Source organism: Papaver somniferum, chromosome 9, assembly GCF_003573695.1.
Source record: "Papaver somniferum cultivar HN1 chromosome 9, ASM357369v1, whole genome shotgun sequence".
NCBI classification, from domain to species: Eukaryota; Viridiplantae; Streptophyta; class Magnoliopsida; order Ranunculales; family Papaveraceae; genus Papaver; species Papaver somniferum.
In genome coordinates, this window is record NC_039366.1 from 118841227 (window position 1) to 118868826 (window position 27600).

At 35.5% G+C, this 27600-nt stretch overlaps 4 protein-coding genes and 2 long non-coding RNA genes across 9 annotated transcripts; 2 read left to right on the forward strand and 4 right to left on the reverse strand.

The window, feature by feature from the left end:
• Nucleotides 1–458: 458 nt before the first annotated feature.
• On the reverse strand, nucleotides 459–3240 carry LOC113312490. Its single transcript, XM_026561240.1, has 3 exons — nucleotides 2586–3240; nucleotides 1825–2394; nucleotides 459–1690 (listed from the first exon to the last, which is right to left on the reverse strand). Exons 1-3 carry the CDS (start codon nucleotides 3238–3240, stop codon nucleotides 459–461), a joined length of 2457 nt encoding a protein of 818 aa, XP_026417025.1.
• A 4148-nt stretch (nucleotides 3241–7388) lies between these two features.
• On the reverse strand, nucleotides 7389–9003 carry LOC113313349 (LOB domain-containing protein 15-like). The gene is made up of 3 exons (XM_026562112.1): nucleotides 8586–9003; nucleotides 8166–8427; nucleotides 7389–8041 (listed from the first exon to the last, which is right to left on the reverse strand). Exons 1-3 carry the CDS (start codon nucleotides 8597–8599, stop codon nucleotides 7592–7594), a joined length of 726 nt encoding a protein of 241 aa, XP_026417897.1. The 5' UTR covers nucleotides 8600–9003; the 3' UTR covers nucleotides 7389–7591.
• Nucleotides 9004–11034: 2031 nt separating this feature from the next.
• LOC113310005 (phosphoribosylglycinamide formyltransferase, chloroplastic-like) lies at nucleotides 11035–16647 on the reverse strand. The gene is made up of 6 exons (XM_026558540.1): nucleotides 16397–16647; nucleotides 12981–13457; nucleotides 12641–12752; nucleotides 11869–12045; nucleotides 11423–11549; nucleotides 11035–11348 (listed from the first exon to the last, which is right to left on the reverse strand). The coding sequence occupies exons 2-6, from the start codon at nucleotides 13339–13341 to the stop codon at nucleotides 11235–11237; spliced, it is 891 nt and encodes a 296-aa protein (XP_026414325.1). The 5' UTR covers nucleotides 13342–13457; nucleotides 16397–16647; the 3' UTR covers nucleotides 11035–11234.
• A 259-nt stretch (nucleotides 16648–16906) lies between these two features.
• LOC113310006 (mediator of RNA polymerase II transcription subunit 22a-like) lies at nucleotides 16907–21842 on the reverse strand. Of its 3 annotated transcripts, XM_026558543.1 has the most exons (5): nucleotides 21774–21801; nucleotides 20024–20102; nucleotides 19287–19449; nucleotides 18112–18177; nucleotides 16907–17465 (listed from the first exon to the last, which is right to left on the reverse strand). In XM_026558543.1, the coding sequence occupies exons 3-5, from the start codon at nucleotides 19443–19445 to the stop codon at nucleotides 17229–17231; spliced, it is 462 nt and encodes a 153-aa protein (XP_026414328.1). In that variant the 5' UTR covers nucleotides 19446–19449; nucleotides 20024–20102; nucleotides 21774–21801; the 3' UTR covers nucleotides 16907–17228. The 3 variants fall into 3 exon arrangements, with proteins under 3 accessions (XP_026414328.1, XP_026414327.1, XP_026414326.1); XM_026558542.1 differs by lacking the exon at nucleotides 20024–20102 and having other exon boundaries at nucleotides 21774–21842; XM_026558541.1 differs by lacking the exon at nucleotides 21774–21801 and having other exon boundaries at nucleotides 19287–19916; nucleotides 20024–21764.
• A 287-nt stretch (nucleotides 21843–22129) lies between these two features.
• Nucleotides 22130–23635, forward strand: LOC113309036. Of its 2 annotated transcripts, none has more exons than XR_003340289.1 (3): nucleotides 22130–22340; nucleotides 22657–22791; nucleotides 23241–23635. It is a non-coding gene; the product is annotated as an uncharacterized LOC113309036 (long non-coding RNA). The 2 variants fall into 2 exon arrangements; XR_003340287.1 differs by having other exon boundaries at nucleotides 22132–22340; nucleotides 22670–22791.
• A 2227-nt stretch (nucleotides 23636–25862) lies between these two features.
• LOC113307836 lies at nucleotides 25863–27254 on the forward strand. The gene is made up of 2 exons (XR_003339348.1): nucleotides 25863–26072; nucleotides 26487–27254. It is a non-coding gene; the product is annotated as an uncharacterized LOC113307836 (long non-coding RNA).
• Nucleotides 27255–27600: the final 346 nt, after the last annotated feature.

Below are 27600 nucleotides of genomic sequence, written 5' to 3' on the forward strand. Positions count from 1 at the left end.
ATTGCTTTAAGACATAAAAAATAGCACTCCATTTAACTGTGTCATAAGCTTTTCTCAATTGGAGACCCATTTGATCTGTGGTAGTTCCTGACCAATTCATGTGCCAGCATAATGTTGTCTTGAATACTTCTCCCAGAAATAAAAGCTGATTGGTTCTGACTGATAAGACCCCCTAAGATCCTCCTCATCCTAAGAGAAATGATTTTAGTAATGCACTTGTAGATTACATTGCAGCAAGAAATAGGCCTGAAGTCACAGACAATTGAAGGATTCTTTGTCTTAGCAATTAAGGTGATGAAAGTACTATTAACTTCCTTTAGAAGTTTAGATTTAGTGAAAAATTCTGAACTACTGCGACCAAATCATCACCAACTATGGACCAAGTAGTCTTAAAAAATGGCTAGAAAACCCATCTGGACTTGGGGCTTTGCTAGACCCAATAGAATTCAAAGCAATAACTACTTCCTCTCTAGTAACAGGTTTAATGAAATCATCAAATCATCTTGTTTAATACAAGCCTCAAACCTTAAACTAGTAAAATCATCATGCCCACTTTCCTCTTGATCACCACCAAAAAGATTAGAAAAATAATCAACACATTCTTTAGCAATATCTTTGTCTTCAGTAAGTTTAACATTATCACCACTATAGAGAAAAAGCATATTATTCCTAGAACTCCTCTCTTTGAGAGAGTTATGAAAGAAAGAATTATTAGAGTCTCCCAAATGTAACCATTTAACTCTAGATTGTTTTTTAAGAGCACATTCCTCATATTTAGCCAATTTTACATACTCAGCAACATAAACTCTCTCTCTTCTAGCCAAATTATGATCAAGAGGGTGAGTTTGAAGAAGTAATTGAGCAGAATCCATATTATCTTTAGCCAGTCTCACTTCCTCAGATATAGTTTTGAACCTAGACTTCCTGAATTTAATAAGATCTACCTTCACATTCTTCAACTTATTAACCAATTTAATCATAGGGTTGCCTCTCACAGATAAGGTCCAAGACACTCTAACCACATCCAGAAAATACATTTCCTCAGAATGATAGTTATAAAACCTAAAAAGAGGAGGGCCATGTTTTCTATTCTCACAAATTGTCACAACGGCAGGAGAGTGATCAGAGATACCTGGAAGGAGAAACTCTGCTTTTGACAGTTGAAACAGTTGAATCCACTCCAAGTTCACCATTACTCTATCCAATTTTGATCTGATAATAGCACCATCTTGCTGACAATTAGTCCAAGTATAAAAACAACCAGTAAAAGAGAGATCCATAATTTGAGACATCTGGCTACAATTAGCAAAACCATCATAATGATAAGGTAAAATGGGAGAACCTCCAATTTTATGAGAAGGAACAAGAATTGAGTTGAAATCGCCAATAAGAACCCAAGGCTTGCTATTTGAGGCAGCAAAGGAAACAATCATATCCCATAGATAATTCCTTATAAGATAATAATTATCTCCATAAACAACAGTAACAATGAAATTCAGCCTAGCAGAAGTAACTTCTAAAAATAAAGCTTGATAAGAATCCAGAAGCAGATTAACTTGAATTATACTTGGGTCCCAGCCAACCCAAATTCTTCCAAAACAGTTATTAGTATCATTGTCAAGAAAACACCAAGAAGGATTTATATTATTTTTAATTCTTGATTTGTTGATAGTCTGAACATGAGTTTCAACTAAGCCAATAAGAAAGAGATTATTATTCCTAATAAGATTTTTAACTTCCACTTGTTTCAAAGGGTCATTCAACCCCCTGATGTTACACCCTCAAATGGTGAACATCATTTTAACTTAGGGATAGAGATGGTACCTCTAGCAGACTTGTTCAAGTCTGCAATCTTTGGATAAAGGTTTAAAGCTGGTGGTGTAAGAGCTCCTTTCTTCTGAAAATGAGATCTATAACCGTAACTAGAAGCTTCATTTGAAATTTCAGCATCAACTGAAATATTCCCTTGGATGTTCTCCTTATTTGAATCAGGAACTCTCAAGCAACTATCTTCATTCATCTTATGAAGTAGAATAAACTTATTATTTATAAGAAGATTTCCTTGTTCTCTTAACTGAATAATGGGGACTTCATTTAGAACAGGATTATCTAAATTAACATGCACTGTATTACTGCTAAGGTCCATCATAACTGGATGAACACTTTCATTATTTTCAAAAGCCACATTTTCTTCTGAAGTATAGGATCCAGTTTCTGTAGGGTCTCTAACTCTCTTACCATTCTTTGCAATCCTACCTTCAACATTATAAGAAGTACTATTTATATTAATATTCTTTGCACCATTCTTAGATTTTGAAATCCAACCCTCCTCATCTGTAGAAGTAGTATTCTTCTTCTGAACCCATTTGTGCACCATCTTCTGAATTGGTTTAACTTGTTTTGGACATTGAGACAAAGTGTAGGTTTCCAAGAGTAATACATTTTAATTTCTACTTTATCCTTTCCCCCAAGAGTAAATGTAAAGGAATCAGGAAAATCACAATTAGCATCTACTTCAACACATATCCTAGCATAACTCATTCTGGTTTTATTTAAAGTCTGAGTATTCATCATAAGTGGCTTACCTAGATAACTAGCAATCATGCTCAGACCCTTATTGTTCCACATAAATAGAGGAACATTCCTGAAATTCATCCATACAGGTAAAGATTTTAATTCAGCAATTTCTTGTTCCACCTTCCTAGACCATGGTTTGATAATGAACAATCTATTAGAGATAAACATAGACCCCATTTCCAGAGCACGAGTTCTATCTTCAGCTGATTGAAAATCAAAAATAAACATACTCTCACCATGAATAGTCATTTGAAGATTACCTTTTGGTTTCCAAGCACGGTTTACAGCATTTCTCACCCAATTAAACGGCAAACGTCTACCCACAAAAGCTCCAATAACTTTGTCTTCACATTGACGAATATCATCATTAAAAACCTCATAAGGTATATCCATATTTTTCTTCACATCAAGAATTGGGTAAGAATAGAACTCCATATCAGCAGAGATAACCGATTCCTTCTTCTGATCGAAAAGAGAGGACCAAGCAGCTGGAGATCCAATAGAGCCAGACTGAGGGAAACCTTCAAAACCCGGAGGAACAACTGGATCGAGAATCAAATTACTACCAGAAACTTGTGAAATAACACCATCCCCCATAACAGGAACCTCTAGAGACATGGGGGTAGTCGCTAGAGGGAGTATTTCCGGAGAAGAAAGCTGCATCTCACCAGAGGAGATGCAGAGATGACGATCAAAAACCTAACCTAGATCGCCACAAAATCGCCTTTGACTAAGTCAATGCACGACGGATCTAATATTAATTAGTTAGTGTATGTTGATGTTACTTAATTTCGCTGTCTCCACTTCCACTTCCAAAAAGTTAGGATGTGATAACCACATTTTTTTTAAAACCTCAGAGGATTCTTAGGTTTAGGAATATTTGCACATCCTCCCAGTAATGGAGCATGATCAGCAGTTACTCTCAAGCCAACTTTGTATCCCCGATCTTCATATTTTTGTAACCACAATTGATTAAAAACTGCTCTGCCCAGATTGCACAATATGCATGTTGACAATTTGACCAAGAATGTTGTAAACCTGTTTTTGGACTTTGGAGCCTACATAAGTTCACAAGTATCCAAGAATGAAGTAAAATCCATCGTTGACCTTTTATTAGGACTTTTCCCTCCAACCTTTTCATCTGCTGAAGTAATAACATTAATTTAACACTTAATTGGTTTTAGTATCAGAAAAATACCAAACTGCCAATAATTTTTTTAATTTTCCTTTTCCGGGTCTTGGTTGAAGTTTCATTTTTGCAACTGTATCGTTCAACCAACCAGCTTTGATTTCGTGTCGATGCCACTTTGTTAGAATACAATATTATGTTACCGGTCTTATAGACACAAATAGTGAGCACGTGCGATGCACGTCAGCAACATTACTTTTTCTTAATTTTTCCTTCCATTTCTGAAAAAGTAGTACTTTCATTTTACTTTTTAATTTGGTTTAGTATTAGGTAAAAATGAAAGAAATGAAAACATCACTTTTAGCGAAACGGAGACAATCTTTCGAATCTTTCGTATCCGAAACTAAAATTTATAAGTAATTTTATTGTATATCAATGAAGTATTTGAGCATCATATAGGCAACATGCAAAAAGTATATATGCTCTTTCAATTTACCTTTAAATTATAGCTATTTTTTTGGAGAACTACAAATATATTAAAAAAATAAAAATTTGATATAGTTGTTTATACTCGTCGCGCAGATGATTCAAAGAGCTTTGCAAATATATAAAATTCACAAAAATCCGACGTACCATTTGGAAGATATGAAGTTTTAAAAAATGGCATTTCTGTAAATAAACGATTTCACATATTATTATTTTTAAGTCCCTATTCTGTTAGGCATTTCAGTCCATATTGAGATTTGTTAACCAAATGGTCCCTATTTCGTTAAGCATTTTGGTCCCTGTTCCGTTTGGTGAACCAAAATCCGTTTGGTGAACCAAATTCCGTTAGGTGAACCAAAAATGGATAAGCATTTTTTATTTAGCCTGCTTGCATTAAAGAGTGGGAGATAGTCAAGGATAAATTATAAATATGGTCATCAGATGGATCAAAAATATTCCATCCAACCTTTCTATCCAAGATCTCTACTGATCCAAAACAAAGCTGAGTTGTTATCAAATAATCATTTGCATATTAAATATCACATTATGGGCCTTACTAGTGACAAAATGGGCTGTATAGATGCAAGCTTTTCTCTTTACGGTGATAAAATCGTTCACTTGTAATATTCATTAGTCCATCAAAACAAAACAAAACAAAACAAAATCGATTATATTCACTATTTAAGGGCCAAGTTTGTGTATTTTTCATTTACCAAACAGTTAAACAAAAGTTCGTACTTCTACAAGTACGGTAGCACGAATAAGCAAGGAGCAAATCAAACTAGAGATTTGGATATATCATATATAGATATTGAGAAAGATTGATGGAGAACTAAGTAGTATATTTTATTATTTTGATGGTTACGTCTTGCAATGTGTAATAAGAAAACAATTTGAATTGGAGTTGAGTAAAGACAAGTTCTGATGCGACTTTTACAAGTAACCTTGATGGAAGACCAAATTCCATCACTTTTTTTCTGTAATTTAGAGGCTAACAATAACAGCCATCTCATCATCCAGATATGGTATTACAGGAAATAGAAAGAACAAAAAAAAAAAAGAAAACTGGAAAAAAAATTACGGGGAGATAGTGTTGGCCTGCTGGTAACTTAAGTTCCTTGAAATTTTGTTGCAAACTACTCCCTCCGTTATTTTTTAATAGGTCAATTTTTATAAATAAATATTTCAAAAAATTAGGTCAGTTTCCTAATTGGGAAAGCCAAATGTTGCTTTAATTTTCTGTGACCACTTTTCTTTTAATTTCTTTTGATGACAAGTGTTATGTGGACCATTTCACTTATTTATTTGGTTGACAAGTGTCATGGAGATCATTTCACTTCACTTCTTTTATTGACAAGTGTCTAAAGGACCATTTTCAATAATTAGTTCTCTTAATTTCCTTAATTTTCTCAACAAAAAAAAAACTGGCCTATTAAAAAGGTAATGGAGGGAGTAATATATATAGTTTACAATAAGTGAAAAATTGGAATATTAAGGTCTTGAAAATCGGCTGACCCCTCACACTCATGTTCATCTTTACACGCCAAAAGATAGAAAAATATGTTAGGATGCCTGCTAGTGCTAGATGATACAACTTGCTCTCGTATGTAACGTGACATTCGCAGATGCCTTAAATATCGAAATGGTTAGCCTATTTTGGGTAAATACTATATTTACTTGTTAATAGCGAATAAGTACTGTCAATATGTGTTTGCTATCTTTCTTGAAAAGTATGCTACTCTAACTAGCTAACAAACGTTATTGAAGAGTTTGATCAACAAAACAAAAAAATGATTAACGATTACCCAACAGTGAACGTGCTCTAATTTTCTTAATTACCAGAAGGTCCAGAACCACAAGTGATGGATGGTATCCTTGAGTTAAACTTACAACAACATTTTCTTTACAACGAGATTATGAAATTTTCATTTTAATTTGTTTGATCGGCAAATGAGACTTTCGTTCGCTAGTTGAAAAGATATCAGCTTTTGCATTAATAAGAACCAAAGCTTGCAGAAAGGGTACGTATGGATTAAATCAAAGCAACTATATACCTTTTGTCTCCAACGTCTTTAATGTTCCTTCAGATCATATTCTTCTCTCCTCTTGTTTAGGAGACATGCATGATGTTGAAACTTCATATTTTCAGAATTCAGAGAGATCAGGCACAGACAAGCATGTCAGCAACAATTAATTAACACTCTTCTTTAACTCTAGATTGACTGTAATACATGATATAGTCGACTATTTATGGAACTCACCCACACGTGCAATTTAAGACTGCCTAACTTTCTCTACTTCTTCAAGCTTCCCATGTAAATAATATGACCTTTTTGATCCCGTATTGCCATAGGGTTTAAGGTATATTCGGACCGGGTTTTAATCCGGCCCTGATGGTGAGCATGCCACCTAAAGACGACCATGAGTGTTGCGGTCATCATAACTCGCCGGCGTGGCCTGACCGCCTCAGCGTCCTTGTTGGAACCAAGGAGAACATTCTTCGGCTCAACCTGCCGATGCCGATTGATTAGATCGGCTTTCCCAACTCGATTTATAATCCTTCTCGTGTTTAAGCAATGATCCGTCTCGATTTTTAGACCGTATACAATTGTTGGGTCTATTCCACTTCCCCGATGACGCCCCTACCAAGTACCTCCACCCTAACCGATGATGTCCAATCCGGAATAGCGCGCCCGGGCATGGCCAACAGGCTGCTGTTCGAGTCGGATCGGTCATCATCATTTGTCGGCTAGTCGTTTTCGTTATCGGGGCAAGCTGATCCGCCAACAAGGGATTGAATGCCCTTGCTTGCACAATCTATCAAGCTTCCCATGTGTCATATCATATGTCTACTTGATCATACACAGACTTTGTTTTGCTTGTTTTAGAGTACACAATGCTCAACTGTTCCCAAGGAATTCCCATTTATCTGTCTACGCAATGTTGCGAGAAATATCGGTGGTTGTTAATTTTCACGACCTTAATTCAAAACTCATCACTTTAGTGACCAATCAGAAAAAAAACAAAAATATCCGAGAGAAGTGTACGTGTGAGAGAAAGATATAGAGTTGTATTTTTGTTTCATTTGGTTGCTTGAAATAATAAAGAAAATTCAAATTTCACCTACTATTAGATAGAACTACATGATAGAATTGTTAACTAATGAATAAGAAAGAAGAAACAAGAACAATAAAAATTTGGTAAAAGTATGAACTCAAATATTTCAATCAAGAATCATAATAACAAAATTCAGGTGGGAGGAGAAATGAAGTAACAAAGCCCCGAATATGATCCTATATATATCTATATGCTCTTGCTTTATTCCAAATGACTCATAAACATAGAGATGAAAAAGAAAATTTATAAGGTTTTGAGTAATATTTTTAGCTTAACAAACTCTTAGCCAAAATATGAGACATTTTCATTAGAAATTGAGCTATAATCAGTTGTGCTAGAAGGAGGGGTCGTATACATGGACGAAGAAGAAGCATCGGGATGTGTAGAAGGTGGAGGTGGTGGTGGTGGGGGAGGAGGTACGTCATGGTTTGTTACGGAGACAGATGAAGATGGTGGTGGTGGTGGAGATACGGATATAACACCGGATGGCGAAATTAAAGCATGATGTGAATTGTGATTATTGATATCATGAGAAAGAGTACTACTAACTTCTCTATATCTATACTTGATTATCTCAGCCCTTACTACATTAAGTTCTGATTGTAAAGACTGAACTTGTTGCTGCAAAGCTGAAATTGCTCCCATGCAACCGTACACCGGATCCCTTAGTCTAACATTTGCTTCATAAACAAGACTATTTGCTGCATCTGCTCTTTGATTCTCTGGCACCTCCTAAAGAAAAGAAACATGAAACACGTTGGTAACGGTTAATTACGTTAATCATTTCATAATTACGAGTTACTAATATCTTACAAAGGAAAAACTCGCTTGCGTGTATTAGGGTATGTATAATTACCATTAACATCTTGGAGACATTGCTAGCACCAAAAACTTTGTGAACAGAAGCAAATTTTTGAGGTTCATGAGGTGAGAAATAAGGAGAGAAAGGGCATTCTTGTGCACATCTTCTTCTAAGAAGCTTACATGCAGCACATGGTGTGATGGTGTTTAGGGTACCAGGAGGGCTTAATAAGGGTCTCCTTCCCATTCGATCTGATATAGAAGCCGCATCTGCTTCTCTCTTTATTTTCTTTCTTACCTCATGCTCAAATATCTCCCTACACATAAAATAAATGCAAGCTCAAAATATATATAGATATAGATGGATTTGAAAATTTAGATTCAAAACTTTAAACAAACATAGTATACTATCACCAGGGTTTTAGGAAATAAAATTTGAAACAGAAGTGTTTTGTCTGATCATATATGTAAGTACCTTTCTCTGGACATCCAAGCATGCTCTTTGCCTATGGTGATGGATTTGCAGAGAGAGTGAGATGTGAGGGAGAGAGACAAAGAGAGGATGGAAGAAAATAATAGGAGATGGATATAGATTAAAAGAGAGAGAGAGATAATAAAGAGTGCTTAAAAGGCAAGATATGTGAGAAAAAGTGGGCCAAAAGGGAAGGATTGAAGGGAATTATAAGTTTGTATATATTTGTTGTCGTTGTTGCAATTGGTACGAGGATCTTGATTAAAGGGAGAAGCTGAATTTTGCAGAGAAGATCAAACGATGGACTGAGAAGAAAGCTGTTGAATAGATGATGAGGATGATGATCAATGTAGAGAGAGAGAAGAATTGATTAAAGAAAATAGAGAATATCTTCTTCTTCTTCTTCTAGCTAGGCTTTCGAGCAAATGTAAATGCCAGCTTCTTCCTCACGTGTACTTCTTTAAAGGCTTTAAACCTATTGACTTTCTTCTAAGCAACCGTGTGAACTTTTTTTACTTTGGAAATTTTGCTATTTGTTTGAAGTTTTTAGCTAATGAAAACTGAATCAATCATAGGTTTTTCTGTAGGCACAACATCAGAAAGAGACAGAATTTGCAATCGGCCTCTTGCCACGGACGGGAGGCTATTGCAGCACTAGAAACAGTCATATGAACGAAGTAAAAAAATATGGAATTACAAGTGTCTCAGAATGGAGACCGTTTAAACCTGACCTTGATGCAGACTAGAAACATGTCGTTGGTGTATCGTGTATCATTTTGCTCTTTGTGTTGACAAAACAGCTAAGCTAATTTAAAACTGTTAGACGCTCACCCTATGTGCCCCCCTAGATCTCCTCTCACTAGTATAATATTTCCCATTGATTATCAGGTGTAAATGTATGATCGTGGCATCGTTTAACGCGTTATCGTTGAATTTTCGTGGGTATCTAAGCTAGCTACCTACAATCTAATTAAATAATTGTAATGGTTTTTAAATTTTAATTAAATACTAATAAGGATTAACTCGAATTCAAGTATGTGTCGTATACTATCTGAACAGGGTTTTGGTGACATTTTCAAATCATTCAGTGTGTAATCTGTTTTGTCATTTGTAGGGACTACATACAGTTAAACTAGACCTGGATGACATATTGTCATGTTTAAATATATAATCTGCGTGCAGTCACATTCGTACATGGCGTTAAACAGGCCTTGGTATCTTGATACTAGCAAATTTCCTTCGATTTTATTTGTGTTGCAATCTTCTAATTTGATTTTTGAATGTTTGTTTATCTTTCAATGGTAAAATAAATTAAGCAAATGGATAGGTTACCTAAGTTAGACTATTGTCATGCTAAAATCAAACATCACAGTGAGCTCTGTCGGTGATTCACAGAAGACACAGTTGTAGCTAGTAGAAATATTATTATTGTTTTCAATAAAAACAGTAAACTGGAATTCGTTAACAGTAGATGAAGAAATCCTAATAACACATAGTATATTAGATGAATCTTCCCACAACATGGTTCAAAATTGAGATCCATCCTCAATGTTTAATATAACCTATAGTAGTTGGTCACTTGAAAGAATAGATGTGGTAGCTCTTACAGTCATTAATTACTCCAAACATTTAGAAATGCAAGAATCTAGCTATAATTTGTTTAACTAATCATTTGACTAGATTCAATTAGAAAGAAAAGGTTCTGATTTGATTATAACTGCATACTGTTTAAGATGTACTGCAATTGGTTTATGTTGATTTGTGTGCTTAGAGACAAGTCATAACGTGGCACATGTGATCTTCACCAATTCGTACCATTATAATACCATAGTAGCCAAGTGATCAAACTAGTTGCTCTAAGATCGTTTTCCAATGGAGGCTATCCTAGAAGCTACCTTGATTCTCCTCAATTTCAATAAGTTGACATCTAAAATTCTAAGTCTAACTAAACATGTTAAACCTCCTAATCGAGGAGAGTACGAGGGACTAGAGTGTCGAGATACTAAACATGTTGAGCTATAAAGACAGATGAAAATTCTGACTTTCTCAGCGAAAACTTGTGTTAAATGAGATATGAGATCGTCTCATCTGGTGTGTGTGGAACCAATTAGCCCATTTGTCGAATTGACAGTAAAAGGGAAATCTAGAGATGCAGAAAACTTCCTTAAACTGCAAGTGAACGGAGTCTACTACTCTTCTTGTTTGACCCTAATTTTTAGGCTCGAAACTTGGATTCCCACACTTCTCAAGTTCCCTACCACGACTACTTCAGAATTCAGACATCTTATGTGAGTGCCAAATCTAAGGCCCCAGAGAAACGTCACAAACATTTTCGGTCTCATCATCTCAGGAAAAAAACGGTCAATGAATCCAACACAACTATGGTTAGACTGCTTCGGACCGCATTAGATTCAGTTCATTACCTATTTTTAGAAGTTGGATCAACAAAAGCTATTTAAATCTGATTTTTATTTCAAGACAAAATTGCTACACTTAGTATAGCTGTTTAACCAACATGTCCCTCTAAAAAGTATCAAATTTGTCATACCTTTTGGGACAATTACATGCACCCGATACAAAAAACAACATAAACTAGAGATTGCTTAGCTTGTGTCTTCGGGCAGCACTGCTTAATGCCGCTACAAGGGTTTCCTAGCTGTATTCTTTTGGATTTTCTCTGTTTTGAATCACTGGAACACCGTCCTCTCTCCAAATTATCCTATCTTCACATAGAGCCTTTGTAACCTCCACGTACAATTGATGTTCCTGTGTTAAAATTGTTGATTAGAATGCAAAATACTAGACACAAATATTTGATGGGAAAGAATGTAAGAGAATACCTCACGGAGAACCCGTGCAGCCAATTCCTCTGCTGTGTCATTTGCTAAAACAGGTACAACTCTTTGAGCAAGGATACGACCAGTATCAAAATGTTCGTCGACATAGTGAACAGTAGGACCTGAATACCTGAAGAAGGAGGAAACACGTCATATAACCAATTTCTTTTCTGGGCATAAAGGTAACCAAGTAAAGGACATGACACAAACTCGTCAAAAATATCCCTAGACAATAAAAGCAGTATGCATATAATATTGTTTGTTGCATCAAATTTCACAACTCTCAAACAGAAGAGTAGTTTAACAAATAGTGCAGATGCTTTAAATTGCAATAGATTGGCCAGGGGTTTTGTGCTCTAAAGCAATGTTGCCAGATCTTTTACTTAGATAACCAAAAGGGAACATATTGGAAAAAATAATGGACAAAGAAACTACAAATTTAATTTTACCTGGCTCCTGAAGCGATTACAGCTTTATGCACTTTCATACCATAGTAGCCTTTGCCCCCGAATGCTGGAAGAAGCGATGGATGGATGTTCAATATAGATCTGTCGTAGGCTCTAATCAACTCAACTGGTATGAGCTTCAAATATCCGGCCAAAAGGACAAAGTCAACCTCAAATCCCCTGTTTAAAAATAGAACATCCATTCAATTGGATGCTAAATGATCTGTTGTTTAATAAGAATGGATGTCCATTTATAAATATTCTAGTACACACTAAGCCTATCAGAAAGATTATAAAAGCTCATTGAAAGTATATTTCTCTTTAAATTTTTCAATATAAAAATTAAGTTGTTGACAAACACCCGGTGTATGGGCCTATCTCGAAATTTTGGTATATGCTTGGCAATCCCAAATAACATAAGAAGCAGAAGTGATTTGGAGCTTGAAATCTTTAAAATGGGCAAATAATTGCACTGTGTGGCCGAAATTCATCAGCTGGCCTCTGTATAATTACACTAAATGATTAAGCATCAACGCTTGAGACTGTTATACACTTATACTAGTGTACCTGATAGGAATATTTCCTTTCCATATATTAAAGTTTACATTCAGAAGTTCCTTGGTTTGTGATTCGTTCAGGCACTTAGATGATTAGGTGGCTGACCTATCTATTAAAATTTCAATCCAACCAATCATCTGGCAATCTGGCATCCTTTCTTTCAACAAAACCCAAACAAAGAGAACAAATAATAGCAGTTATTCAAGAAGAACATCACCTCAGAGAAGTTACAAGGTCAGCAGATGATAGTCCGTCAGGTACTTTTGAGGTTTGGGGGAACAAAATAACTGGGATGTTATTCTTTCTTGCATATTCAGCACCTCCACAATCTACTCCTCATTAGATTAACAATTAAAAAACAGTCAGAAAAACTTTAAGAATATCTCCATAATTCAAGCTCTCAGTGTTTATAATGTCAGACGAATTTCTACAGGTAATCATTAATAAAAATTCTAAAATACAAACATAACTGAGTTGCCAAAGTACAATGTACAAATAAGCTAAAGTTAGAAGAAATATTGAACATGAAGGAGGGAGGGAGGGAGGGAGGGAGATACCATGTTTATTGGTAACGAGAACCACAATATCTCCATACAGCGATCCTTGAACAGCTGCATCATGAATTGATCTAAAGTTCGATCCTCCGCCAGAGACAAAAACAGCCAACTTTTTTCTTTTAACCTCAACTAAGGAATCCTCTTCAGGAAGACAAACAACATCCTTTTCAACACTGTTTCTACACACCAATTTCTGTTGAGCTCTAACCCTTTGGGAGACACATGTAGAATGAAAATGAGTTTTTAGATGATCAAATTTTGGAGATCTAATGAAACTTACAAAGGAAGTATCTTTGATTTTTTGGAGTACTGGTTTTACTGATATTGTAGGAAACTGAGAGGTCAAACTTTGGGTCTGCATTGATACAATAATGAACTTACGGGTGGTAACTTTATGAATTGCCTAACCATATAAGCCAATAATCCCTGTCGTGAAACCTTAGCATTCAATCACTTACTACGTCATCATCTTCAATCCTGAAGATGGACCAAAAAAAAATAAAAAAAATTAGACTTCAATGCTTATCCACATGAACTTCGACCATTAATCAGTGTAAACGAAAACATAACAAATGGGGAAAAAAAACACAAGTTCATCATTTTCAAGATAAAAATTAAAAACTCAACAGCCTGCTTGGTTTAAATTTTGTGCAGAATTCTCTGGAATTGTTCTTAAGTAGTACTACTGCTACTACGATAATGGTGAAAGAAAATAAGCAGTAGATGTGAATAAGCTGAAGAAAGTACATAAAAATCTTGTCGGAGTTTGAAGACTACAATAGCAGTAATGAGATGGAGAAGAAAATAAGCAGTAGATCTAAATATTATGTTAATGGTAATGATGCCACCAAATTGTGCTTATTCTGTTCTAATAATAACATCAAAACTAGCACTGCTACTAGCACCACTAGGGGTCCATTCCATATTAGAAAATCTTCCCAGGCGCAAACTGAAAATTCTGAGTCTTAAGAACAACCAAAAGTAGCTTCCCACCACAGAAACAAGAAAAAAAAATGGGAATGGACAGTAAACAGAAATTTGATAGATATTAAGCAATCGAAACGGTTTGACGGTGGACCGCCTGCACTTTCTAAAGTATACTACTTTAACAGAATGCATGGTTTAACAACCTGAATAATATTCATAACTTACAAGCACTAGACAAAACAATGCAGTGACGCGACTGAACAAAATTTTGGAAGACTATTCTCTACAGGTACTTATAGTTACTCTAACTAAAACGCATACTCAGTTAAATTACTACAACCAGCGAAGACTAGCTTCATGCAACATTGAGGAGCTAATGATCATAACAGGCCAAAGATGCACAAGTGATGCGCTTGCAGTTCTGTTCCAAAACCTGTACAACATCTCTTTCGTTGAATGGTTTCTTACCAATACACAAATAAGATGTTCTATTAAAAAATTTAAAAACGCAGTCACCGCGATGCACCAAAGAGTTAACAACTCAGGTGTCCAAAGCAAAAACCCATGTATTATTTACTAAGAAATGGAACATCAATGACGATGAAAAGGAGAAAAAAGAAGCAAAAACACCTAAAAATGCAATTATTGAGTTATATCCCCATTGTGTATATATACAGCTCTATATAGAAAGGGAAGTTCTAAACAAAATGCACAACATCGACCAACAAGGCAACCAAAATTTGCTTTCTACCCATATTACAGTTTCTAATCCACCAGTACTTGTTTCTTTTTCCTACTCATCACAGATTTCATTTCCAACTCTAATATTCTATGCACAGTAAAACTATATTCATGGACTAGATCTTTTACAATTTTAATCATTGAACTTTGCTTTACGCTACCTAAAATACAGCATGTCTATAACTAAAGTTTCCTATGTTCTGTGTGACTCTTATGTTGCCGCTTCTTGCTTCCTTCGATCTCTGTACCCTCCAATTCTGGATGCCAAAGTTGCTCCATATTCTAGGGCTTCGACCAAGATTGGAGACTTTGTTGCACCTTATTGGTGCAATTCTTAAATGAATACCATTTGAAGTATGGGTGGAAATGTAAGTTGATATTCACATCCCTTGATAAGATTTTTCACTTCCCAGATTGCTGTAAGCTATAGTATTATCCATTAGGGATTGCTTTATAAGTTTATCTATATATATACATGGATGTATCTACCTCATCCCAACCTAATCTATACTAATCTAGACATGAAAAGAAAGACGCAGAGTACTTTATACAAGAGACTGGAATCTGAAGATTCAATAAAAGAGACTAAACCCAGCTATATATACATGATTCATTATTTGGACTATGTACCCATGGTTGCATTTGTAGATAACCCAAAAATGCTTGAAGTTATAGTTCTGAAGTTAGATAACTGTACATTGCAGGAAGCCAAACAGACTTGACTAAACTGCAAACAATGAGTACTTATGTGATATTGTACTTTTATATTAACAAGATAAGAAAACAGCAGTATACAATCCTGCCGCCCACAAATTTAAGTAACATAGACACATAAAGGAAAAGAATCAGCCTCAGACTGTTGCGTCACAATTATTTTCTCCTACCACATTTTGAAGGAAAAGAAAAACAGGCAATCCCAATCTATTTCATCTAGATGAGAAATTCCCAAATACGCAGAAGAACTTCAAAGATATTTTCATCCAAAAACTGCATAAAAGGAAAAGAAAACTAAGCTAACTGTGAAACCCACATTGAGATAGATGAGTAGGCTACAACAATTAACCCAGTTTTCGATGGCAATTGCAAAGGAATGTCATAACATATGCATTCTACAAAAAGTGTTAGCCTTTTCCAAAGATGTTTGAATGACTGCAAGAAACCAATACAGGCTGGTTACTGTTATAGGGTCAGTGGGGGGTGTAGTGTGGTGTATTGACATCCGGCGACTGCATTTTTGCCTTGATTAGGTGTACTGAAAAGTTTAGAACCCTCTTAAAAGCAGCCTTAACTTGAGCTGATAAACTCTCCACAGATGTGTATCCTACATATGCTTCATAGCTAATACCAGGCCCTATCATACCGGTATCACTCAATTGTTTTGCAAATTCCCCATGAAAATTTGGGCAAACTTATGCAAAAGGAGTATACATAACAAGCATCTATAACCTATATGCATAGAGCAAGCAAAACTTATATAAAATCACCAAAACTTGTTTTAAATATTTGCTAAAATACTAACTTTAAAACCCCTAACTATACACCATAACACTGTTTAAAAAACCTAAATGCTCTATATAATCACAGTAATTTCATACCACATTCGATCATATCTTAATTAACAAATACTATTTTTCATTCGGATATATAAATAGACACAGAAACCCATTTTTGGAAAAAATCAAATCGCAAGATGAAAGACAGTCATGTAACAGAAATTAACAGAGATAGGAGGTGGGAAGAGAACATACCTTGATGCAGAGACTGCTTTCTCCCCTTCACTTCAATTGAAGAAAGAAAAAAACTGTAGAAAATGAAATTTTATAGTTTCTCTTTTCAGTAATCGAAAACGAAAAGTTATTAGATTACCGTTTTTAAACCCTAAGACATACAGGCCATTAGGAATCTTTCGATTGAACAGAATTTTTTTGTAATGGAAAATCGAAAGAGGGGCTTCTTCCCGTTCACAGAAGAGAGGAAGTGGAATATCCGTCTCTCTAGGGTTTATCTACACTAATTATTGAGTAATTTCGCGCCTGAAAGGAAAGGTTTATGGTAAAAGACTAAGTTGCCCATTAGGACCGTGAGGAAAATCTCTGGAAGAAGCCCAAGCACATATTAACTATTACTAAGAAATCCAGTTTTTATTCAAACAAAACACACCACAGTGTTTACTCTCAGTGATGGCCTTACAAGCAAGGTATAATAGGCTTGAGCCACAAAAATACTGAGTTAGACCAAATATGTGAAGAGATGGATGGTAAAGACTAATAGGTCAAATCAATCAAGTATACAGATAAACACTGGTTCCATTAATTACTCCTTCGATTTCTTAAATCAGTGTCATATAGCTACACGCCTACACCACATTCGATCTAATAATACGCATCCCAATTTTCCGCGCCTGTCTATAAAGGTATAAGGATGTACATGTCGTCTATACATGCCTGAACACACTGATGTTACTAACTACATGAGCATCATATGGCTTTCCCTTCTGATGGGTTAAATCTTTTTCCTAGTAAAATTAAGTTTGAGAGCAAACTGCTATTCTCAGGCAACCAGCTGCTTCCTCCCCAACCTTCATCGTTCGCCTTGGTCAATCCTTTGGAAAGAAGAGTAGTAATGACACTCAAGCTCTTTCAGGCAACCAGCTGCCTCCTCTCCAATTCTAAACAACATTCGCTCTGTATTCTCGGCTTGTTGGTCAAATTCAGCAGTCTTCTGCTCAACATGCTCGTTCAAAGATGCCAACCCAGAAAAGATAGTTGTCTGCTTCAGCTCTGACACCAACTTCAGCAGGGAATCTGCTGCCTGAACCTGTTCGTTAATTTAGTAACTTTGATCAGTGAAAGCCAGAAACCTTATAGTAAGTTCGTACTATGCCGTAAGATAAAGCCTAAAATAAGCATTTCACAGAGAACCACTAGTTGCTCAACAAAGAGTAGCCGCAACCCACTTACTAGAGCAAGGGCAAAAAGACAACCGATAGATACAAATTAAGTCACGGCGTACATAAAACATGGAGGAATCCACTAGCACATACAAACCTGGAGAAGACTTTTTGACAACATACGCACATATATTTATCTTGACTTCATCTAAGTTTTTTCCTGGGAATGCTCAAAAATATGACGAGGAGAGATGGTCTAACCAAGTGAAGAAAGGACTCTTCTTTCGCCCTTCTTGTCCTTTATCCTTATCCGAAGGATGATGATACATAATACAACAAGTAATGATTTTTCTAGTAGATGTCACAACTTGAAGGAGCATAGGTGGACATTCAGGAACTGAATTCAAGAGTTGGCTATTACATGTAGTGTACATAACCTATAAATGCAATGCCATCAATGGGCAACAGAATGCTAGAAGTGGAAAATCTAGCAAGTTCATAGAAAATTCAACATAGACCTACTTCCGTTTCTATGTTTTAAAATGAATTCAATAATGAGGCTAAAAAACTTGCCATTCTCGCTCCACGCATCTCCATCATGAATGCTTCTTGTGAATTCCTAACTGGTGGATCGCTTACCTACAAGAAGATCAGTACGGCAAACAGATATAAATGATAAATATGGTAACACGATAGATACAATTAGCTTATGCTACAGGACAGTAGAGAAAAAGCTCTCATGAAGGAAAAAACAAATGATAAGATATTTCTGAAGATATTATAGTGACTAAGAAACGAGGTCACCAAAATGGATAAGCATGCCTCAAAATTAAGAAGTATCTCTAAGCATGACTCGAAAAAAATTGTCAAAGACGGAACCCTCCTTTAATATCAAAACAAATATGACTCAGACATCCAAATTAAGTTCCAACAAACTGGAAAGTGGAAACAAACCCATTATCTCCATTCAAATTTTAGTAATAGTCGGATGAACTATTTGAAAGCCTAGGCTGGTTTCAAATTCAGTACTATAAGAGCATCATTAAAGCAGGTGGTTTTCACCGACTGATTTTGAGTGATCTAAAACCATTTACAGAATTTTGAAACTTGCAGTTCCACGCAGCAAGTGACAATATTGCTTCAAGGTGATGATTGACCCTGACATGGGAACTCCATTTAAGTCTTCTTCAAGCCAGCATTTCAATAAAGATGCTTTTACTTTTTTTTTATTTTGCACCCAAAACTACACATTTCATGAATGCTTATATACAACTACAAGATAAAGAGCGTGTCGTTCAACTCCCTTCAGAGAAAAGAAATTGATAATAAAAAAAAAATCCTTTAGCAGAAAAAAAACGCTCGAAGTCTTACTCGACTAGCGAACTGGGTTTCAGAGAGATCGTCGGATACAGCATAAAGAGAAACTTATCAACCACCTAAAAAATAGTTATTTCACTATTTTGTTGAACACTAGTGTGACGTTCCAAAAGCATTCCACTGGACCTTGTACGAGGTATACTTTTAGGAAAAGACTTGCATGAAACAAAGAAACCAGGAATTCATACACTCTAATCTAAATTACAGTGTTCAACCGAAACTACAAAACCAGGGTTCAACCGATATCAGCTTTAGTAATCAAATGAACTCAAGGACAATGCAGCAATAGTAAGACCAATCAATGTACTTAGAAACCGAAAACTGAAATGACTGATCAAGTATATAGTATGCATGCACCTATAGAAAGATACCCTTGCAACGTTAACCAGGTGATTGACATTATCAACAATATTGGTTATGTCGGTGTCGACTCTTTGCAACAGGGTCTTCTGCTTCTGAGCTGCTGCTGCCGCCGCCGCTGCTGTTGGCCCACTGCATCCACCAGTGAGACCTACTCCACCTTTGTTCATTTTCCTTTTGGTTTCGGCATGATGAAAAAAAAATATAAAAACTAATATTATAACATCAAAGATTAGGCTTTTTTTTTTCTTTTTCTTTTTTTTTTTTGAAGATTAGGCATGAAGATACTGTTTATAAACAAAAAAGAATAGCATGTTTTTTATATTTCTTCAAGAAAGGGAAAAGAAACACATGAAGAGAATGTTTTAAAGGGGGAGTACAAAATTTACATGAGTGTATGACTTACAGAAACCACTATAATTAAAGTCAGCAGTCTATCGTTAAAAAACAAAAGTTGATAATAAAACCAAAATACTGATAATATGGATGTTTAAGTTTTCTTCCTCTAGCTACATCACGACACCTAAATATAGAAATCTAATATACTCAAATGAGAAAATTAAGGGCAAGACATCCCACATTTAAAATTGACGCCTATGGTTACGAACCCCAATTAGATAACAGTAGTTCATATGCATATACTACAAAGAAACATACAATGTGCAACTTTAGAGTAAGGAAACAATATTAATCCAATATTGAAGTTCATGTTAACAGTGATGCTGGAGTGCTTTGTCGACACTTCTACCTTTGAATCACTTGTATCCCTGCTCCAAATCATTAACCGCGAGACTCAGCCAAATATCTTGCAATGGTTTGACACACTTCTGCTAGACAATCATGCATTTGAAAGCTTTGGTTGGTCTATTAGGAGATTCGGGTTTATGCATCAAAGCAACAATCAGACAGGCAGATGGTGTTGGAAAAGCAATAAGAATAACGAATTTGACATTTACAATGTTGTAACTGGAAAATCAAGAGACTAGAAACCATATCCATTACCAATTTATCTTATATTATCTGGTCAATAGGTTGGGTCTTCTTCATCCAAATCGTACTTTGGTCACTTGTTTAAGAGCAACAATCAAGTTCATAGTAACAAGTAAGCAATTAAACTAGCTAAAGAAGGAACTTTCAAGAGCAACTATGATGCAGCAGCGAAGCAACGGATTCACGACCAGAACCCAAATAAAATTGATAACGAGTTAGCTTAAAAATAGCATTACTTTTTAGTTCTGGTTTAGATGAACCCTAAACTCTAAATCTGTTGAATTTGGGACTTTTACAATATAAATGTATCCCAAAAATCCATCGTCAAGGTCACAGCACTCTAAACCTCACAATCATGGTCCCAACCATCCACATGATTTGTGGGTACACCAGGGCCAAGCATTGACTTCCCTGCGGGCAGGGTGCTTGTGAATCCATTTTCCTCATCATCGTTACATATGATTTCTAGGTACTGCACCTCTTAATAATCCTTCTAAAGCAACCTTCAACTTTACAATGTAATCTACTCCATCTAGTGTCGCTCAAATCTCCCAGAAAATGTGTGTACAACATGGATAAAAACAACACACATACAGGCACAGCAAATTGCAGAACAGGTTCTGCAATAAAATTCTATGAAAAACATTTGCATCCAATGAAATAACTGCTGTAGTCAGCTATACAATAATGACGAAAATGGTTATGTAACTTCTTGAACATTTATAGGACTAGTACTGAAATTGCAGTATCAAGGTTTTGGGTGTTCATGGAGTAGATGACAGTGTCATGTTTTCAAATCATGGTGAGTATTATAAAGGAATAAATCCCAGAGACGTGTCAATCAGACTCCTAATGGAAATGTTTCAGTTGAAAAAACTCTGCAGTCAATGTCTACAAATCTATGATCTCGTTTGTTTCCTACACTTGATCTTACAGTTACACAAAAATGTCTTGGTGTGCATAATGAATTTACCGAGTGAAGAGACATTCCCTAACAAAAACACTGTCCAGAAGACGACATTGTGCTTGCATCTCCAGATGCAGATAACCATGTTTTGTTATCCAATGTAGTAGTGATGAACTTCAAAAACTTGTAACCCCTTTTTGGCTTCTTTATGAACCAATCCAACAAGATAATAATATTTATCACACCTGGTTAAATCCTATCTAAAACCTAAGCAAAAATAGTATACATAACAAGTGTACTGTCTAGATAACTCTGTATGCAGGAAACAAAACATTAGAGAAAAAACCCCAAATTTGCTTTAAATTGTTAAAATTATAACTTACAATACCCTAAAACGAACCTACATGCTATCTCATTACAGTAACTTCATACTCGTATCGTGATTAGGGTTCTTAGTAATCAGAAGTTAGCAAATCCTAGAGTGAAAAATACTACTTTTAAGTAAGACCAGAACCCATTTTCAGGGCAACCAAATTGCAACGATGAAAAAGACAACAAAAAATTAAAAAAATAACAGAGAAGAGGTTTTGGAAGAACATACCTTGTTTGTAGGAGATTGTTACAGAGAAACTTCACTTCAAATTCGCAATGAGACGAAAAAAAAAACAGGTGGAAATTGACTTTTACTCCCAAAGTTAGTAGGCTTTGGACTCTTTATTCCACTCATCTGAAGCCCAGTACTCTCTAGTCCAAATAAACCCGCGTCCAACAGTCTAGTCTAAATAGTAAATAGTAGAAATTGATGTTTAATCCCAAATTAGTTGGGATTTAGACACTCTAGTCATATCCCTTCAAGCCTAGTACTAGGAGGTCCAAATCTTCCAATATCTAAACGAGTTAGTCCAAATCCTAACGATTCAGTCCAAATTTAAGTTTTACCATGACTAAAATAACCTCCTATCAAACACAATCCAATATTCTTCCAATCTTCCCACATATGTTTCTACTTTTCATCCACCGAGAAAACCTCATCTTTCTTCCTCTTTTAGATCTGCTGAAGACGGTGATGGTGATTTTGGCTACCGTGGATGCTTAACAAGTGGTGTGTGGTTGTTGGTTCCGAAAACATGTTTTTTTCAGAAAACATTTTCAGATCTAAAATTTTTAGGTGAGAAAAGACGAAATTTCGAATCATTTTCATAATTTCTTCTTGTATATTTTCATTTTATTCTCATATTTTTCGTTCCTCATCTCCAATATTGTTGTTGTTTCATCATATTTTAACTTTTGAGGTTTGATTTTTTCTTTCGTTAAAGGATTCTTTGATCGATCCTTTTATTTCAATTGAAGCTTTTGAATCTGTAGCGGATTAATTTAATGATAATTAATTCATGCAAATTTCTTTATTGTGATAGTAGGTTGAGGTAATTCATTTGATTGTCTCTTTAATTTTTCATTTATTGTTCTTTAATTTTGATCGTAAGCGAAATATTATAGACGGAGGGGGTAGGTGTGTCTTTAATTGGACATTCTGCTGGAGGATGGCTTGCTCGTCTCTACATGGAAGGATTTGGAACCTCCAATGTTTCCTTACTGTTGACTCTTGGATCTCCTCTCTCGTACGTTCCCTAACTTCCTTTATACTGATTGATCTCTTAGTAGTATTATGCATAAATTATTTCAGGATTGCCCACAGTTGTGTAACTCTTAGACATGTTGATACTTCTTACCGAAATGTTTACAATGATCCACTTCCTTATATGAAATGTCTTTCATTTTGTTTAATAGCTATATTGGTTTATGCTCTACATTTTCCATGGGTAAATATAATTCTCTTGCTGCATGTTTGGTTCAACATATTGGCTCTAATTCCTGGTAACAGTATTTTTAAATAATAATCCAATTGCATTTGTAAATGTAATTCATTTACTTAAGAAATGGAAATTTTATTTTCTTCTCTGCAATTTCTTTCGAATTGCAGTTTGACCTTTGTAACCAATTTAAGAATTTGGTTCACGAAGTCGTGTCTACTTTTCAAGGACTTGACAACAGTTACAATTTTCTTTAGGTCCGCCTCCAAAAGATTCACCAAGAGTAATTGATGAAATTAGAGGCCTCTTGGATTATGTTGAAATACATTACGCTCCTGTTGTTTATACTTTGGAGTTGAGATATGTATGTGTTGCAGGGAGGTAAAGTAAAATCCAGCTCTAACGAAATTCATTACTGCCTACGTTGTCAGCAGATGGGTCTTTACTCTTTAGCATTAATGTTGCTTTTATCTACATCACTTCCACATTTGTCAGTTTGATTTGGCTTTGTTGCTTAGCTCAACTACTTTGAGTGAATGAATTGTAATGGCTAGAGATAAATATATTGAAGTCTGGGCTTAACAACCTCCATTGTTCTTGTGAAATGCAAGGTCAAATCACTTAAGTTTTATTCCATTTTGTTTCATCACCGTCAACCATATGTTTTATCATAGTAGAGGTAGATTTTCTAGGATTTTTGTTTCACTGTTTTTGTTTAAAATTGTTGAGTAGTAAACAATTAAAGATCCTCAGATTTTGAAAATCTTTATTCTCCGTTCAAGTTGTAGATATTTTGTTTGTGTCAAGTGATACTGTTTGTTTCTTTATGGCAAATGGATGTCACAGTGTGCACATTATTGTACATATGTTAATTCTCAATGTGTACATAATTGTACATATGTTGATTTTTTACTGTGTAGATAGTTGTACACACGTTCTTTAGGTGCATATAATAGTGCACTTGTTGATGGTTAAGATTATGTGTGGCTTGGGGTACTGAACACGTGGTTCCTAGCTAAGATTTTGTGTGTCCTGGGGTAATGAAAATATTTTTTAATATATAAATTGAGCTATAACAGAGATTCGCCATGTTCAAGGTAGAAAATGAGAAACCGAGAGAAAAGAGGTTAAGGTTTATGAGTTAGCTGGAGGGTGCTTTATAACCAACTGTTACTCAAAAGGGACAAAAAAGAAAGAAAATGAAAAGAGATTAAAAACGCGTTAAGAAAAAACATTTTGAAAGGATTAATTATAGTCTGAGTAGCAAAGAAAAGGAATTGTATTTATGGAATCAGATGGTCCACTAACAAATTAGATTTTCTTCGTGCACATTTAATTAGTGTTAAATACTTAGCAAAGAAAAAAAATGATATTTATGGAATCAGATGGTCCACTAAGAGCAACTGCAGTGGACGAGTAAACCCAAATATTTGGTCCAGTGGGCTGGCACAGTGGGATGGATTATCGATCAAAATTTGATCAAAGAGTAAAAACCAGACCAAATTTGGTCGGCGACCAAGACCAAACCAAAATATAGTCAGACGTTTATATAATCTCCGCCTACACCACGGACGTTGATATAGTCTACGCCACTCATCAGGCACTCGTATAGTTAACGCCCAACGAACAGGCGTTGGTAAAATGTACGCCTGGATGGGGCGTTGGTTAAATGTACGCCCCGTCGGGCGTACGTAAAGTTAACGCGGGCAACAGGCGTTTATATAGTCAACGCCTAAAGTTTTAAAACTTTAGGAAATTTGCTTGGGGCGTTGTCTTTATCAACGCCCCATTTTTTTTTTTGAACCCGGGCGAACGTATAATCTCCGTCCCACACACCAGGCGTTGCTATAGTTCACGCCCCATACCAGGCGTTATCTTTATCAACGCCCCATACCAGGCGTTATCTTTATCAACGCCCCATGCCAGGCGTAATCTTTATCTACGCTGGACGATGAAGCGGACTTTATATCAACGCGCGACCAAATTTACTCGTCAACCGCTACGCCACAGGACGGACTAAACCCAAATTTGGTCTTTTTTTTTAGTCTTTGATCTTTAGTTATACTCGCACCACTGTGGACGCTCTAACAAGGTCTCCTTGGTGTTTACCGTTTCATCCGTTATACTGAATAGTCTTGAGCACCAATGATTGGGGAAAATAAGATAAGCTACTGGCCCACGACTTTTGTACTTGCGTTATCCAGGGTATGTACTTCTATCTATCCATGATTAATTTGTATGTTTTTGTTGGGATACCAATACCAAGTAGACCTTGCACTTCAGCTACCTTAGGATCCAATTTGTTTATGCTTCCAGTAGAATTTTGTTTATGTTGTCAGTATTTGTTTAGCAGTAATTAGGTCCTTAGTTATATCATTGCGTATAAGTGCCCTTCCGTCATAAATATTCGTTTAATCTTTCAGTCAATAGTCAATATAGTTAATTAAGCTCGCTTATGGGTAGTCTTGGAGGTGTTTTTCTTTGAAAATTTGATACGTCTTCCAGTTAAATCGTTATTGCTATAAAAGTCTGTATGTGTACATAGTTGTACACATGTTGATTACTAATGTGTACACAGTTGTACACGTTGGTTATACTATGTACACATACATAATTTTTTCTAAAGCTGCGCATAATTCTGTATTTTTTTTGTTTTCTGTTTATATTTTTTTTCTTTAGAGAAACTCATTGATGTAAATATAGTCCGGCAACTTAATGTGCACATAGTTGTACATATATTGATTATATTATCTTAACAAGAAAGTAAGTTGCATCTCTAATCACATGTCTTGATACTACTTCGATGCGAACCTTCTATTGTTGGAGTTTGAGTAGAGAAGTGAGCTTGCTTTCCAAAATAACAAGACTATGTTAATATTGAAGCGTCATTTGTTAGTTATATAACCCAAGAATGTAATACGGAAGTTGGTTGCCATTACATTCCTGAATATGCAATTGTACAGCATAGGCATGTGAATCATTCAGTTCCTTATGTGTGTTGTTGTATTGATCGGAATGCAGACATCAAGACCAGAGTACAATCAAATCCTTGTGAAGATGCCTGGGGTTGTGACTTATAGGGAAATCAGGTAAAACATCCTTATTAAACAGTTTTTCATCTATATGCAGATATATGACATTTTACATAGTAACATATGACAAAAATTACATTTGTACATATTAGTACACATGTTATATAAGTCTACATTTTTGTGCACATGTGACAAAATTACATGTGTACATATTAGAGAACATGAAATTCAAGTGTACATTGTTGTGCACTTTATTTTTTTTTAAGGCTGGGCATATCTCTGCAATTCGTAGCTAGTTTGGCTTGGCGGTAGGCATCACTGATGAGTAATAAAATATATCTTTCATTTTATTACTACCAAAGAGTTGTGTGTTTCAGTCTGAAACTAGTTTGGCTTGGCGGTAGGCATCGTTACACCAACTTCCCTTGCTTTTGGTTACCAATAGTGACTACAATTACTGACATGGAACAGGTGCTCTAGCAATTGCAGTTGCTAATCCTACTGAATCTTTTGAAAGTCCAACTTCAATCAGAAGGAAAATTGTCACTTGTGTACATAGTTGTACACAAGTGAAGATGGTGTTACTGAGATTTCAAGGGTGTTAGAACTGTTGATTTTATGAATATGAGATGGAGACAGTACTTACTTTGTGTGATTTAGAGTCTGCAGTGACTAAGATGATAACAAAATGAAGAAGCGCTGTGTATTGTTGTTGGCTGAGCACTTACAGGGTATGGATGAGCTGCAGCTAGATATGAAGCAATTGCAGGTGATGCTATGGGAAATTTGGAAGAATGGGTTTGCTTCTATGTTGCAGTACAAAGAATGGTGCATCTGAGTAATTGGTGCTATTGAGATGGTAGAACTCTAAAGTGGTGATCAGGTGAATAAATATCAAATGCCGATGGAATTGCAAAGATAAAATCTGAAATGTGTGATGTTGGTGGTACTGAGGAGCAGAATTTATGTTGTTATTGGATGGGTAGTGTTGCTGCAGAAAAGTGCAACTAAGATTGGAAAGCTACAGAAACGGATAAAACATTTGAGTTGAATGGTTGAGGTGTTGTAGTTGTTTGCAGCAGAAGGGTAAAGAGTGGTTGAGCGTTGGAGCTGGTGTTGGTAATGAGTTTCGGTTGTAAACAGGTTGTATTTTGTAGATGTGTACATGTTTGTATGCCAATGTAAACTAAATATTTTAAAAAATGAGAACTATATAGTCATATGGGTACTCTTTTTGTATCTCTCGGAAAGAGCTTTCCGAATATATAAAGTTTGTGAATTTTGGACAAACGGTTTGAAAGATAAATTTATTTTATTTTATTTTTTTATTATTTAAAACTGCTGACATCATTATGAGTCACTTTGGACTAAATTGCAAATATTTGGATTAAATTGTAAACATGAAGGTTATTTGTGTATTTTCCATAAAAAGGACTAATTTGTACCTAGTTGAATGGGTTAGGACTAACTAGTATATTTTGATGGGATTTTGGACTAAACCATATTTTTCCCAAGTAAATATGGACGAGTTAGTCCAAAAGCATGACGATTCTGGATTTTTTGTACTTTCAATACACCCTAATTA

Excerpts from the sequence above, each read along its gene's own strand:
- LOC113312490 (XM_026561240.1), bottom strand. The coding sequence starts at position 3,240 with ATGCAGCTTTCTTCTCCGGAAATACTCCCTCTAGCGACTACCCCCATG. Across the intron at positions 2,395-2,585 it reads CATGATTGCTAGTTATCTAG|TTAAACCAATTCAGAAGATG; the intron begins GTAAGCCACTTA and ends GTCCAAAACAAG. Across the intron at positions 1,691-1,824 it reads CTTGAACAAGTCTGCTAGAG|TTGAAACTCATGTTCAGACT; the intron begins GTACCATCTCTA and ends TTATTGGCTTAG.
- LOC113310006 (XM_026558542.1), bottom strand. The coding sequence starts at position 19,445 with ATGAACAAAGGTGGAGTAGGTCTCACTGGTGGATGCAGTGGGCCAACA. Across the intron at positions 18,178-19,286 it reads ACCTGGTTAACGTTGCAAGG|GTAAGCGATCCACCAGTTAG; the intron begins GTATCTTTCTAT and ends ATCTTCTTGTAG. Across the intron at positions 17,466-18,111 it reads AGATGCGTGGAGCGAGAATG|GTTCAGGCAGCAGATTCCCT; the intron begins GCAAGTTTTTTA and ends ATTAACGAACAG.
- LOC113310005 (XM_026558540.1), bottom strand. The coding sequence starts at position 13,341 with ATGCAGACCCAAAGTTTGACCTCTCAGTTTCCTACAATATCAGTAAAA. Across the intron at positions 12,046-12,640 it reads GACCTTGTAACTTCTCTGAG|GGGATTTGAGGTTGACTTTG; the intron begins GTGATGTTCTTC and ends ATTTTTAAACAG. Across the intron at positions 11,349-11,422 it reads CTGCACGGGTTCTCCGTGAG|GAACATCAATTGTACGTGGA; the intron begins GTATTCTCTTAC and ends ATTTTAACACAG.
- LOC113313349 (XM_026562112.1), bottom strand. Across the intron at positions 8,042-8,165 it reads ATGTCTCCAAGATGTTAATG|GAGGTGCCAGAGAATCAAAG; the intron begins GTAATTATACAT and ends TCTTTTCTTTAG.